This window comes from Falco punctatus (assembly GCF_963210335.1).
Source record: "Falco punctatus genome assembly, chromosome: 9".
In the NCBI taxonomy this organism is placed as follows: Eukaryota; Metazoa; Chordata; class Aves; order Falconiformes; family Falconidae; genus Falco; species Falco punctatus.
In genome coordinates, this window is record NC_137589.1 from 25642999 (window position 1) to 25659345 (window position 16347).

Consider the following 16347-nt stretch of genomic DNA (forward strand, 5'->3'; position numbering starts at 1 on the left):
TTTCTGCCTCTGTAATTTTACCCACAACTTTGTGCCTTTACAATACATCCGCTTGATATAACCTCCTTAGATGTAAATTAACATCTGAAGTACTTGGCTATGGAGTCATGCACCCCTTCAGTTCCATTTTGATCCAATTAACGTTGAATTGCTTTCTGCAAAGAGTCTTCACTAGAAGGGCCAGACAATGTTTATGTCACTCTGAATAGCCTGCTGGCTGGACCGCTTGGGAATAAGTAGGCTGTGGGTTTGATGTGAGCCCTGATGGCAGATTTTCCATGTGGCAAGTGCCCTGACCATTTATAAGAAATAGAGATGCTACCCCTGTCACAACCATCTCTAAAAGGAGGTGACCAGATCTGGTTCTACTGGGTGTACAGTCCATGTTCTCACTGGATCGGCAACTTGAGTAGAGGATCTCTTCATAAGGGCTGGCTCTGGGTCTGCAGACCTCTGTGCCTTGCAGGAGCTTAGGGCTAAACAGGGTTTAGAGGCATCCATGATGCAGCAGCAGCCAGGTGGCCTTTTATTGGATCACAATTCTATAAAAATTTCATCCAATCCCACAAAACTTTTCCTTTAGGGTACTTAGGGGTTTTTTAGATATATCATATTCCTGCTCAAAAATTACTATTGGTTGGTCATACGTGTGGCAAAACTAGAGCTTGGTTTCACTTTATCACGCTCAAATTTGAAAGCGAGCATTTCCAGTGTGAGAGGTCTGAGTGATTTGAGATAGGCAGCAGCTTTTTTACCATTTTTCTCTTTGCTTTCTTCTTGCTCTTGCTGACCTTTTCAAGAAACTGACCATTCTCCATATCTTGATCTTCAGAATGTTTTAGAGAAGAGATAAGTTTGTAGTTGGGCATTTTTCTCCAGTGATTCATCTATAAATCATGTTAATTAATAAAATAATTGTATTTAGCTAATTGCTATCCCATTGTAAGTTGTTATTAAGATTTCATTTCCTACCCATAATTACTCCTCAGAAATCATATTTTATTTAATCTGTAAATCCGCTGCACCATTCATAGTGCTGTTATACCTGTGACATCGTAATAGCAAGAGTGAAAATCAAATCAACCTTCTGCTGACAGAATAGGAGCAGTAAATGTCAAACTAATGAATATAGAGTGGGCATATGTAAATGGCCTGGGAGAGCAGAGAGGTTCTTGGCAGTTCTCGTTGTAAGCATAGATCAGCCTAAGTTTCATCATGTGAAAGAAGCTTACACAGTTCATCTGTCCTGGTTGTAACTTCATCAGAAATCGTTTAAGAGCAGCTTCGCGTTCTTGCTAAAAGTTAAGTTATAGTTAATAGATGTCCAGCTTGGTAAGAGTAAATTAAGAACCGGGATAGCACAAAGACTCCTTTCTATTCAGTAAAATGACAGCTACAGTCAAGAAAATAGGCACTGGAAAGGTGAGGCTTTTTAGCTGTGCTCCATTCGCACCAACTACCTCCTCGGAGGGAGCAGGGTGAGACTTTTCACAGGGGACCTTTCCTGTTCTCCAAGAAGAGAGGGTTAATTGTGACCTGGTGTGCCCTGGGAAAGTTTGGTGATCTGACCTCACTGAGCTCTTGTTCCTTGGCAGTTTGTGCTTTGGGGGGCAGATGTGCCCTGTGGTGTGCTCCAGAGCAGGAGGCATGTTGGCCTGTGCCTCACCTTGCGCGGTGCCCACCGCCCTGCTCCCCACCCCATGGGCACAGCCTGGGGAACAGTGCTGGAGAGGAAACCTGCACTCAGATCTGGTGGTACACATCTGCGTTCAGGCACCGGGAAATAACCCTAGACTGAGGACACCGGTACAACCTGCTTCTTTGGTATACATTTGTCCTGGAGAACTATGTATATGTTTACTGCCTCAAATACTTCTCTCACCAGCTTTTTTCTGATGTGATTTCCCAGCCTGGTTTGTGTTGCTGTTTGTGTCTCTCATCTTTCCTGAATCTGGTAATCGAAACTGTAAGGGATGCGGTTTGCTCAGAACAGCTCAAATGGTTACACATAAAAGTGATTTTTTGAGAGCAGTTTCAAAATACTGTCTTCTAAAAATCTCTTTTATGATATGCTGGAAAAAGTAGTCAAACGGTCATATGTGGCTGTCTCATTTATTGGTTTGAGTCAGCTGGAAATCATGTCTGCTTATTTGAGTAAATACCCAAATTAGATACATTGTGCTTTTAACAAAAGAATTCAGTTAGGTAGTCAACTATAGGAGAAGATGTTGATATCAGCGTTGATACAGCAGAGGAAAAAGGAAGAAAACACTTGCATAAACAAAGCACCTTATTGGAAGTCTGAATATTTACTGTTTTCTGTGGATGTCTCAAGATGGATGCCCTCTGTGTATTGAATAGGGCATCAGAGGCATAATCTAGATGTCAAGTATTTATGCTAAAGGTCTGGTTTATCAAAATGATGTTTGGGTTGAGAGGTTGTGATCAGTGTTTCCTAGCCTGTGGCCTTTGAATTATCATTATCAGTAAAAACTCTGGAAGTGGTCTGCAAATTATGGGAAAAAAAGTTTGAAGGGAAAAAACAAAGCTATATAGTATTCATATATGCACTCCTGCAAGGAGACAAATAAAATGGGTGTGAATGTAAGTAGGATGCAAACAATATTTTTTTTTATAAATTAAAGTAGTTTTGACTACACTAGCCAAGTTCTTTGGGCTTTTTGAAAAGAAATGTTAGGTCATCCATTTTTAACAAACAAAACTAACATCAGAGGATTTCCTAGACAATATGCTATATGACTTCTTGAAATAGAACTAGAACCAAATCCAAATCTGTATTTAGATTATGTTATTTGAGAAATTGGACAAAATATCCTTTCTGGTCTGCGCGATCTTCTCTGGACTGAAATACAACTAAAATTTTTGAGCATTTGCCCTTCCCTTAAAAGGCTTGAATAGTTGAAATCAGTTTTTGGTTAGGAGCAATTAATCTCGACCTGCTCAGCAGGGCCTGAGCCAGTGTTCTTTGCAGCAGTGCTTGTGCTGAACAAACCAAACCACATGTTCCTCAGGAGCATCATTCAAATTTCCAATCTCTCACTCTTTCAGTTCAGTGCTATCCAACAAGTGTAGGTGCCTTTCTTTAACGTTAATTTTAATACAGTAAGGATTTTCAATAAGTCAAGCTGAAAAAAATCAGACATTTCTGTACATGAGAATGTCTTCAATGAATCTGAAATAAATCATTTAAACAAATGTATTCTCTATTTTCCATAGCATTACTTCAAAGAAAGCACATGACACAGGGATTAGTATTCAGTAGACTTCTTATTTTATTGTATAAAAGTAATTACCTTTTAAATACTATCCAAATGAACATTTTAATATCCCTCTGGGCTTACACATTTTAAAAGCATAATATAGCTCAGTACCTAATACAGAAGAACCCTATTTCCTTTTTTACTAAATTGGTCTGCTATATAAATTGGAATCATTTACAATGCAAGTGGCAGCAATTCTTTGTTTTAAAAATAAGACTCATATTGCAACCAAAGACACTCAGCATTTTCAGGGCAGGCCACTTACAACTTGAAGAACTTAATTTCCTTGTATTTGTATTTCTTGGTAAGCTATTTGTGGGAAGTAGTCTCTTATGTTAACCACCTTTACACTTTTACTAGATCTCATCAAGGAAAAATAAATTACTTAAAATATATAGAGTTTCAGCTCAATCCTCTGGTGAGTTTTGCATATTAAAAGTCCCGTCTGACTGAAATAATACATAAAATTCACTTTTATCTATTATAATTATCAAGAACATCTGACTGTTTTCATATTATACATAGATATGATTTTTTGTGCTTTCACACAACTTTTCCAGCAGTGCATCTTGTGGTAATAAGAAAAAAATTCTTCTTTTGTCATTGTATTTAGTTTTTGCTCAGGTCTGAAGTGAATTAATCACTTTGTCAAATGAATAAAGCTACCTTATATAGTAAGAATTTTACATTAGAATTAAGAGGGCAGCTAGGCAAAAAGCTTTAGGTTTGTAATGAACAGATGAACCTGGACAAAAAAATGATGATGAGGGAAGAACAGGAGAGATATAATAAAAGTGTTCTGGTCCACCAAATACCTTGGATGTCTGTTGACCCCAAGAATACATATGGAGAACAAGACAGGCTGGGGCACATAGTGAAACATCAAGGGGTTTGCAAAACTTTGGGGAACTGAATTTTATTTAGTAAAATTGATAAATGCAATGGTAACTACCATAAGGCAGCCCTTTGAAAACACAAGCTGCTCACTGTCACATCCCAGAACAGGTTTGGTGACGGAGCTAGAATGGCATCTTCTCAGACTGAGAGTCTGAGCCTTGTTCCTGGCATTATTCACTGTGCTAGTCTTATGCCTACAGCCCGGGACTTGCGTTATCTCAGTGTAAGGCAGGTCTGTGTGCAGCTTTTGTGCTGCTGGCTACAGAAACTATTGAAAGCTCAATTCATCGTCCCAGCAGGCCATCTAATCTCTAGACTTCTTTTGATCAGTCCCACTTTTTCCCTAATCGTCTAAAATACTGTATACATTGTTTGCTATGATGCATCTCTTGAATATTTACTATGATGCATCTCTTGAATATGTACTTATCCTTGAGTTATTCTTCTAGTTATTGTGTGGGTTTGTGCATTGCTTTGAGAGAGGTGACAGACCTGACAGTTACAGTAAGAAAAAAAAGGGCTTCATCTTGTATGATGAAGTATCAGTATTCTGTAGTTCCCAATGTTCTTTGTGTTGTTTACAAGTCCAAAAACTCCTGGATGAAAAACTCTTCATGAAAAAATCAGGCACAACTGCAACTTTATAGACCCATGATGCTGCAACTTATTCCAAAATATTCTCATAATTTCTGCAAGATTCTGGGAATCTAATAGATATTAAAAGAAACAAATGTTTGTTAGGTAATAACATTTGTTGCCTTCTTTTCATGAAGCAGTACTATTCTAAAATATGAGGGACTGGACGTGTGTTTTATATATATATGTATAAATATATCTATCTAGAACTGTAGATCCCTAACAGGTAAAAGCACTTTTTGACTCTTGTCCTTGGTTATATTTCTGCTAAAACATAAATTTTCACTTAAGCTTACAACAGCAGTATTAAAAAATCCCATGAATTTTCACAGAAAGGTATCATCTGTAGCATTTTTTTGGTTGTTTTTTTTTTAAAAAAAAACATTTTAATTATTCATATGATGTATAATTTTTCCATTTCACTTGTGAAGTTTTTGACACAATGTCATGAACAAGGGAAGTGACAGTCTAATTCATCTAAGTAAAATTGTTTCATTGCCTTTGTATAATGGACACGCAAATGAGACCATAAAGCTTAAAAATGAGTTTCAGAGTATGACTACTGCCCTTTATTTTAAGGTTTGGGTTTTTTAAAAGAAGAAACAGACTTTTTTTTCTTTTTAATGTTTTGGGGTTTTTTGTCCATTTATGACTCTATCATCTCTCTTTCTCATTAGATCCAGTTACAGTATTATTTGCCAGTGTAATTTTAACTTCAGCTGAGTTTCCCTGAATATATTCTCGTGTAATCCAACCAGAACTGGTCCATTGCCCATTGACAATAATTGTCCCATTTCCTCTTAAATACTTAAGGCTAACCCAGTGAAAAGCATTGCTGTCTCATTGCCTTTGGGAAATAAAGCAAATTATAAGACTCATTTTGTTTCAAATGCAGAGTTCACAGTGATTATTTTTATCAGTGAAATACTGAAAAGAGTCTTGCTGACCTCGTACAATGAAAATACGCTACCCTGGTGCTCTCTTGCCTAACTGCAGATGTCAGCTTAGGGTGTCAGACAGTGAGCAGAAAATGGGCTAGGCTTTCCGTCCTAGGTTTTATATAGACTTAGCATGGATTGATTTGCATTCTGTAGTCCTCTCTCGCTGATAAGTAATGAATTGTCTTGTGTTGGTCGATGCCTGGCTTCTTATTTAGACAACTATTGTGAACTTGTATGTTAATTTAAACACAGGAAATCAAAGCTGTAATGGTGTGTGTAGTCAGTGGATGATTTACCAGCAGCATTTTGGTTAAACTGCAAGTAGGAGACCAAGTTAGCACAAATCATATGGCTATGGAAATAAGGCAAGTGCTCATCAAGATGTAAAGATTTAAAGAAGATAGCATTTACGAATGCTATACCCTGCTGCACTGTGGATTTTTTAACCATGTATAGTTTAGAAACTGAGAAGAAATGAATATAATAAGCTCAAAAAACCCAAAAGTGTTCAAAGGCATGATCTCTTGAATCAATTTTCCCTGGGACAAATGGTCATTAACACTTGCCTATTTAAGTTTTGTCAAGTCAAAGGGGTTTATTTTAGTTATAACGAGACATTGGCATAAATAACAGTTCTTAAACACATTTTAAAAATTAACATGTATTTCTCAGTCTAGTCTGGCTAGGCAGTAGGACAAAAAGCAAAGTGCTATGGAAATTCTCCAGCCTTTTATAGTTGTTTGAGTTAAAATGAGATAGAATTGTTTTTTATAAACTGGCAGGTCAAGAAAATTAAAACATTAAAGCAAAGCAATCGTATCTGTAAATTAACTGTGTTGTAACAGGTGTGCGCTCTAATTCTGTCTCTTAACTTTTGTCAGACAGTAACTCGATGGCAGCTTTTTTAAAAGGTTATGGAGAACAAAGCATGTGTATGTTAACAAGTAAACAGACATTTACTTAGTACAACAGGATGCTTTTACAAAAATCAGTCTTTTATTGTTGCCTTTCTCAATCCCATTGCAGGTGCATAGCATCTCTTTAACACGAGCCCTGAAAGCATCCCCGAGCCACCATTGGCTCGAAAACTTCTTTTTGTAGTACAACAAAATACATTTGGTATCACTGATGATCCCTGAATATTAATACCAATATTACAATCCACAAGCATGATAAACATAAATGAATGCTCTTCTACATTATTTAATGTGATGGAAATCTGTACAGTGCTTCATCTTTGAGTTTTAGTTGCCTATTTTTCTCCTCCCCATATGCCAAGTTTATTGCTGAAATGATTTGGCTTTCTCAGGCAGAAAACTATTTTCATTTGTATATATCAGCACATTTCTTCATAACAAACAAGATGTGACTACTTCCGGTGGAAATGTATTTAACGTAATATATTGAGCTCATTGAGTATTTTTAGCATGTTCCCATCAAAAGAAGATGAAGTACATTTCACCAATCTATCTGGTTCTTCAGAAGCCAATTCTTCATTTTCCTTTCTCCAGTTCTGGCTTGGCCTTTACTGGCTGCTTTGATGCACATTTGGTCATGACTCTTTTTCCCTGGAGAAATCAGAACTTCTCCTGTTTTTAAAAAAGTGGATGAATTAGATGAGAAATGTCCTGGAGCAACTAAAAGTCCTGATCCAGATACCACTGAAATAAATGGAAATATTTCTTAAGAGGCAATTAGATCATGGCTAATAAGATAATTCTTAGAGGTCTTGTACAAAGGAGGAAACTAGGGGAAAGCGGAGGGTTCTGGTGGTTTTCGAGTCCTTTGTACTCATTGCATTTTGCGTGGCTGCAAGAACTAAGGAAGTTTCCCAGGCCATTTTACACAATTCAGTGGCAGAAGCCCAAAATGACTTCAGAAAATGCAGTTGGTTTTACTGAGCCCCCCACATCTGGCCCAGCCTTCCAGCCTCTGGTGGCAGCACAAGCCTACATGTGTCACTGCCCATGGAGATCTCATGTGTGCAAGAGAGGGAGTAAGAGGCCAGAGCCATAACGAAGGCTTCTCCCTCAATTTCATAAAACCATCTATAGGCAAGTAATTGCTGCAAAATCTTTGCATGAAACATATACATCTTAACTAGCTGGAATGACATTATATTTTATCCTACTTATAGCACCATCGCTCTAATTACAGTTAGGGCAAATTCCTGCCTCTCTTCCAGTTTGTTGAAGGGAAGAACCAACCCTCTACAGTAACCAGGCTGAAATGTTGTAACAGAAACATCTGTGAGATTACAAAGCAGCTTTCCAGGGCACCCCAACTCCATCTCTGCCTGGCTACAGCATGCTGCGAGGCACTCCTTTGTCTCATTATAACCTCCCTGTTGAAATTACTGAATTATTCACAACAGTAAATGGATCAGGAGCAAGTATTTGTACAGACAAACTGGCATTCTCCCTCATTTCAAAATTTTATTACATGAAAACACATCTTGGCCAAAATAGGTCTAAATTAAAGAAAGACAAGTAGGTAGGAACTTCTGAGAACTGACCAGGTAATTATATCCACGTTCAAAACTAGATATAAAGGAAAGCAAGGATTTTTTAAAATTATGTATTTTAATTCTAGGCAGTTTTTAAAGACAGAATAAAGTTCTGGACCTTATATAATTTGCCTTAGGAAATGTTATGTTCTGTTCATGTATTGCATTCATTGGAGGAACAGCCAGAAAATATATGGACAAAAGACGATGAGTTATTTCATTATCATGGCTAAACTTTTGCTTTTATAAATCTTTGTAATTACAAGCCATTTTGATGCTCATGATCTTTCCTGTTTTCTGGGCTGACAGGATTATTTTGGACAGAGAAGACTAATCTTAAAAAAAAAAGTAGTTGTTTTGCAGCATTAACTTTATCTGGCCAGTTGAACATTTGATTATTTATTTAATACTTTTTTGGGGGTAATTGCAAGTTAAAGGTCCTTAGCATGATTTTGTCTTGCTGTATTTACTGCTTTGTTTGAAGAGAGAAATATAATTTATGAGTTTCACAAAAATATCTGCTGTATACAAGCTAAGAAAAACTCTAAGTATTCTGTAAGGAACAGAAAGGCTCTCTGCACATTCACAATGAAGTATCCAAAAGGTTTCAAGTTCTGTCTGCTTGTTTGGTTCCCATTTTACTTTTTAAATATTTCTGTTATTTCTTCTTTCTCAGGATAAATACTGGGGTTCTTTAATGCCCTTAGCTTGGAGAGGCAATAAGTACCTTTAGTAGGTCCTCGATAGTACGTCAGTATACGGAAGATGTGCATCCTCCTTACATCAAACATATGCTAGGGTAAAATTATTTTACTGGACTGCAAAACCACAGCAACGTGCTAGAGCATTCCTTCGTCAAAGTCTCCATTAATTAAATATGCAAGGAAAACAGTCTCTAAAATTGTTGTTAAGTAGCTCTTACTCTGTTTGGAAACACATACTATTGAGGTATTAATTTCTGGATTTCTATGACACAGCTGTAATGTTTCGTCATTGTGCTGTTTAAGTGTTGAGATTACAAAAATATCTTCGTTTTTACTTATCGGGTGGGGTTGTATTGCTTTCGCAACTATTGTTTGGAATTAAATGTTCATTTAATTTGCCTATTTTATCTTTTCCTTGCAACCATCTTCACAATGGTTGATTTGACTGCAGAATCTCTTCTGTTTTATCACAGACCTGACAAAACCCTGGTTAGATTAGCTAAAGATGTAGAGTTTTCTGAGACATCAATGAGTTTGTCCAGATGCATTCTGCTATATTTTTCCATGCTTTAAAACACAGATTATCCAGAAGCGCTGAACTAAGTGTACTACAGTGGCTTTCTTTGTCTTCTCCAGCAGAAAGTAAAAATAAGTATACTGTAAACACAATTTTCTGGAACCAGCAGGTTCCATAGTCAGTTTCTGGAACTGACTTAATGAAATATTGTTTTTGATTAAGTAGATAGAAAACTAAAAGCAAAATATTTATTCAGTCTGGTATGTTGGTTTATAAAAGTGCATTGGTCTCTTCTGGAAACTTTGATACATCTGTATGCTTTTTTTTTGCTGACGTAACTTGACTAGTTCTATGTGAAAGATCACAAATGACAGAAATAATAATTTCAATCAAGAAAGTCATGAAGTTACAAATCATCAAAAATATTACCCTGTACAGTAACGATATATTAATATATCTTTAAGAAAAGAATATCTCAGTGGGTTTTTATTTGCTTGCAGCAGAGAAAAAACAATCTGGGGATTATAAGCATCTTTCAGTTTTCAGTAAATACGAGCTCTTCTGCCCTATTGGAAATACCACTGCACAGGAAGGGGGTTGGCAATGCAGCAGGGCAGCTGAGAGGGGGGCCAGAATAGCGAGGGTGGGGAACAACAACAGGCCTATTTGGCAAAACATTTAGAAAGCGGCTATAGAAAACAGTATTGATTCGCTTCAAACTCATGCTGAACCCACTCTTTAGCAGCAATAACGACTTAAGAGAATTAAAATCTGTGGAGATGGATAATATGTTTGTATTTCTTGCATGTTGCAAAGATTGCTCTTCTAATGCACTGTTTCTTTGGCTTTTTTCAAATGTATTTACTTGAGCCCTTCTCTTAAAATAAAAATAATCCAGTCCTCGCCTTTCCTACCTCCTCACCCTTTGAAATAAGGGGCAAGAGTCTTAATAATTTGTACATTAAGACCATTCCCCACATCTCTGAATTTTCTCCCTTCCCTCTCCCTGGTTCTTCCTGAGAAACAATGCTTTAAAAGATGAGAATGGATTCCTAAGCAAACTGCTAACAGGATTTGATGATACATGGATCTTGCACATTTTCTGAGACTACTATACTTTGAATAGTTTTTCCTGAAAGATAAGAAAAATAATATGGAAAGCTAAATTGATAACTAGGTGAAAGCAACAGAACAAATGACATTGCTTCAAAACACCTTCCAGTTCTTTACCTACAGCATCTTGGTCAGTGACCTCTAAACTTACCTCAATAATATCCTTCTAATGATGCTGTGCTGACTCCAGTGTCTGGAGCAGGGGCTGCCTAGAAATCCATTTTCCTGCCATAAAGCAGGGGGGAGGGAGTGAATGGATTCTGTCTGCATTGTTTATAGTATTAATTTGATAAATAATTCCCTTCTTTATGTCTCATTGTAGTAGATTTATTTCCCACATTTGACATACCTTTCTGCAGGTGGTGCTAGCTAGTTAATCATCTGAACAGAGCATGAAAGACATTGCTTTTCTTTTAACGAAACTGAAATGTGAAGCAATGGACATATAAAAATGAGATATTATCATAAATCCACATTTTATTACTCGGCTGTTTCTATTACTACCTAGTAAGTCTCTTGCTAAACAGAGGAATGTGGTAAGCGTCAATACTGTACTTGAGCACTAAACTTACAGGCTGGTAGACTGCAGGAGGTGGGAGAAAATGTTGGGAACAAGGTTTCTACCACAGGCGGTTTCCCTCAAAAAAGCATTACTGAGTGAGCAAGTGGAGTACAGTTTTCACTATATCTTGATACTGCAAAAAACCCACTTGAGTTTTATTTGAATGAGGTGGAAAAAATACCGTGGGGAATGCTGTATGTTGCTACTGCCTGGTTCATCTGCAGGTTGTTACTGCCTGGTTCTCCTGCAGATTAATTGCTACTGTGAAATCAGAGACTGGTTTCCAGTAGGCTAGCAGTATATTTACAGAGGCAGTTGTCAGCACGAATGACAATGAAGAAATACGGTCGTATTTATACGACAACATATTTATACGTATGACACTTGAGACCCTCCGAGCAACAGTTACAGATCTGACTCAGTAATTAACTCGATAGAAAGAAACAGAGGTGGGAGGCTGCAAGGTGGGCAGGGAAGGCTGTGAAATGAGCCAAACTAAACTCTTCACAAAACCATTATCTCAAATTCCCCTCCAAGGGCATTGCTTACACTGAGAATTGTTCAGCCTAAGTCTACGCTTCTAGAGCCCTTACTGTAAGCTGTTTTGTGCCCTGTTTACTGAGGAAAAATGACATAAACATGGGGCATCTGAGCAGGATGAGACTAAAAGGATGCAAGGGACTTCCTGATAAAGCACAACCCTTACACTGGCTGCTATATTACTGGCATGAGGCATGCTATGGAAAGACTATTTCAACTAAAGGAGGCTCATCCAGGACTGCCTCACCTGGGATCTGTTGATAGCTAGTGTTACCTTTATGGATAAATCACAGATAGGATAATACTAATACCACTTAATGAGCTGTGTTAGAGGGGTTTTTTGCATGTGTCCGTTTCAAAGCTTTGCTCTTTGGCTTTTAGTTTGGCCACAGGTGATGTTTATCTTCAGTAAAATGTGTTTGTGATACTGAAAGGTGGGCTCAGAGAAGGCTCTCTGGCACGGCCATGGCTAAAACTCCTTTTAGCAAACTGCCTCACTCAGCGGCTGCTCTCAAGGAGCTTTACATACACTTTAGAGGGGAACAAAGAGACACATAAAGTGAAGAAGGTCTGACTGGCATCCCCCTATGTTGATTTCTAGATAACTCTTGGCAGCAACTGAAGATCTCAGGCTGCAGCTGAAGACTCTCTGAGTGGCTGCTTGTGCTGGATGAAGAGGTAGTCTAGATGCTGTTGGCAGCTGCACAACTGCTGCCTGATTTCCTCAGCTCCTAGCACAAAATAGGGTAATCCCTCTGAAATTGCTGCCTGAGCATTTCCCAGTATAACTTTGTTTTTCCCAGTGTTTAGGTGTGGTACAGCTGAGTGATCATCCCATGAACCAGTATAGTTAGCTACGTTTCCCTAGAAATGCCAAGCAGAAAAGCAAAAAAAAAAAAAAAAAGCCCCAACGTAAAAAATGCTTTGTGGTGACTCCTTTCTCCCTGAATAAGGAGAGGTGAGTTCCCAAGTGAGAGCTATAGAGAAAACAAAACGTCTAAACAGCCTCATGAGATCCTGGAAAGCAAACATGAGTGCAATGTGTGCATAAACTAGGCACAACTGTTTTAAAAATCTTGTCAGTCTAGTAAATGGAAGCTAAATTTGCTCCCCTTTTTGTCACCATCACCAGCCAGGAATCACATAGCAGCTAGAAAGCAATTTTGGAATGACTGGCTGGTAGAAATACAGTCTAGGATGTACAGCAATATGACTAAGCTTTTCTAATTGGAAGTACTGCATGTGGCTACTGTAGCTAACAGCAAATGCTGCATTCAGTTTTCTCAGACAAAAAATTAAGCTGGGGTAAGGCCAGTTCTGCACTACAGTTAATGGGCAATCCTGTTCTCTAGGATAGCTTTTTCCACGCTATCTTGTTTTCCAGTCTATGCTGCCCTGTGCACCTAAGGACCAACTCCAGCCTTTCCTGATGTGGCTACAGTCTGTGGATTTAGACAACATGCACTGTTTCTTAAAAAGAAAGATTGGCTTAGATTTCATTGCTTTGACATCTCAACGGATCTTACGTAAAATCAAGATTCCATTCATGTTGTTATTTAAAAAAAAATTAAAAAGCCAAAATACTTTGGTTAAACCCAGAGCAGTGCTGACCTGCAGAGCCTAGCTCCCCTTTAAGCAATGAGGCAGCAAGTGTTTTCACTGGGATTGTACAAATGTATTTCAGAAAGGTTTGCATCTTCATCCTCAAAATCTTGCATATGTACCCTTGTTGCCAAAAGGCAGAACTTTTTCCAAAAGTACCTATCCAATCGCAAGTCTGAAACTTAGAACTGCTTCCAGGTCTTGCTTCCGATATCTTAACTGTCTTCGTTTGGTTTAGTGTTATGCTGGCTTCCCTGTACTCTGGCTTGTTCTGGGAGGTTTTTATCACCATTTTTTTCACCCCTCTTGCTTTCTCCTAGAAACATGTGAAAGGACACACAGACCAAGAGTGAGATCTTGTCTAGGGTTTGGTACTAGCACGTGCCAGGCTGCACACAGGATGATGTAGAGTTCTCATTCATCCATTTATATGTTACCCCTTTGTCAGATGAGTAGTGAATTACTCAGTTAAAAAAAACACTACTGCTGCAGTTAGGTATTTTGATACAGTTGTATTTATTTATCTTTTTAAAACGTAGTATGTCCTGTTCTGGAACCCAAGCAATTATTGCCTTGTGCTTCTTACCTAAGCCTCTTTCAGTTAAAGTTCTCTCTGAGAGCTTCCTCCTTTTCTCAGTGCCGTGTTACCTGTGTGCTTGGGTCATGGGACGTTCTTCTAACTTTCTCAATTTCTTCACTTTTCCCCTCAAATACAGCTCCATCTAACAGCTTCTGTTTGCCACATAGCTGTGTTTTGTTTTGGCTGTATGTTTTTTGTTTGGCTTTGTCTTTTCCTTTTCTTTCCAAACATACCCAGAGATGAAAAGTGTCTGTTTATCTTCCAAAACTTCAAGTACTGACCACAGCCCATAACAGCTGTTGTTCTTTCCTGGGCTCTCATTACCTGAAGCATATGGCAGAGGAGAGGTGGAGTACTGCAGGATGCTTTCCCTGAGGAAAGCAATTGCCTTTACTGACAGTTGGGGAAATATCAATTTCTGACTCATAAGACAACTATTTCATTTTAAAAAAATCTTATGTCAAGAAAACACAATTTCTCAGGCTTTCCTGCAGAATAAAGATGGCTGAAACTTCTGTCAGAATTCTCAAAATCCTTCAGAGTTTTGTAATCCCACCTGGAATCTTCACAGGTACATTTGTTTGTATAATCCAATACATATCCTCACATAGGGGAAAAAAAAAAAATACAGAAGGCCTGTGAAAACTCCTCACTCAGGCTAGGAACTCAGAAAAGGCTACTCTGATAGGTAACAAAGCCAGAAACATTAATTTCATGTCAAACATGGAAAATATGCTTGAATTAACATGAGCTCTACTCCATACTACAGAGTTTGTGGATAATCTGGGCCAAAACCTCTTCTTGTCCTTCTACACAGAATACTTTTGGAATATTTAAAAGAAATCGGACTGTTCCAAATGTATTTGAATCTTGTTTAGAAAATGTTTCTGAAGCTGAGATATAGCCTATCTCTTACTATTACAAAACTATGTATGAACCTTCGCTAAAAATGAGGCCAAAATGTACTTCCTACTGTGTGTATCCTAGTGTATAAATCCATCTAAAATGACTTAAGCTTGTTTCGGCACACATAGCACATCGATCCAGCTTTTGTGTATCTGCCACTTCAAAGCTCAGGTGTTTGCAACAATGTCTGTATGCTTTGAACAAGGATCTGGCACAAACTTCTCACTGCTTAGTCCAAATTAACATCGCTGAATTCATTAAAGTCATGTTGGCTTCAAACTTGAGAAAGCAGGGACAGAAGTTAGCCTCAAGTGTGATTTGCTGCTGAGGCAATTTGATAATGAATGTGTCTCCTCATCGATATCCCAATATCTGAAAAAGCAGACCGAGCTCTGAAACAGTCCTCATTCACTAACGTACCCTGTGCTTCATCTGGAACATGGTGTGCAGTGCAAACTCAGTCCAAAAAAAGCATCTTCTTATGATTTGCTTTAAGTTTATTATTATTTCAGGTTATTATCGTAATATATTACATAAGTGCATTTTATATTAATACATTTTGTATTAATATATTAATATAATTAATGCATTTGTTGATATTAAATTTTAATACAAATATTGTTATATTTGACCCTGTTCCACTGAGGGAAGAGCTTTGTTACCAGAGTCAGGAGAAGTAGAATCACATCCTGGGTTGAGCTGCAGTGGTAGGGGAAACAACTAGAATTAGAAACAGTAAATTATCTTGATTCTTACACAAGGCAAGGCTTTAAACCATTTTAAGCAGAAGCGATGACCAAAATCAATTTGTAAACATAAAGACCAGATACCTCTGAATTTCATAAAGTCTTACACTTATTTTTTCCTTACTGACTTCAGAAAGAAAAGAAATCCCAAGAAGCTAGAAGAGTTTTCAAATAGACAATAAATTAACTACTGAAGTGGAACATGGACTAGACATACATCAACAGAAAAGAAAGAAAAGATGGATAAAGACCAGACAGCTTCTGAAATAAATTGTAATCAGATATATTTGTTATGTTAGAAATGTAGAAGTATAGCACAAGGTCTTTACCTGGTGTAATTGGCATAGCAGCACTGCAGCTAATTGTGCTGCATGACTGTATGCAGCAGTAGATGTTGGTCCATGTGACTTTACTCAAACTCTTACATTCACATTGGAAGTGTAATGTACTCTTCCAGTGCCACTGTATTTCACAAAGTAGTTTATTTCCAGGCAATCCAGTAAATTAATGCTTAATGGGCATACGCTTTTTTTATAATAAAGAGTATTTTTAAGCAATAGAAGTTCTTTGATCCAGCTTTTTTTTTTTGCTTTTTTTTTTTTTTTTATATAGTAACAAAGTGGAAAGCTGTGAATTATACTGAACTTTTCACCATTTTCAGGTCTTTATTACAGCAAAAAATCTCTAGGATACAAGATGCATCCACCATTCAGACCCAAACATTTGTTTGGGGCCAGAGGCCAAACAAATGGCTTAGGCCAACTTTGCTATTTCCTCACTAGCAACTCAAACATCCTGCACCACCTTTTACCCTCC

At 37.7% G+C, this 16347-nt stretch overlaps 1 protein-coding gene across 2 annotated transcripts in view; it reads right to left on the reverse strand.

The window, feature by feature from the left end:
• Positions 1 to 352: 352 nt before the first annotated feature.
• HTR7 (5-hydroxytryptamine receptor 7) overlaps positions 353 to 16347 on the reverse strand; it is a 47967-nt gene continuing 31972 nt past the window's right edge. For both annotated transcript variants that reach the window (XM_080401688.1, XM_080401689.1), the window contains exon 3: positions 353 to 7344. In XM_080401688.1, coding sequence (XP_080257814.1) covers positions 7308 to 7344 — 37 coding nt within the window. In that variant the 3' untranslated portion in view covers positions 353 to 7307. The remainder of the gene's footprint in view (positions 7345 to 16347) is intronic.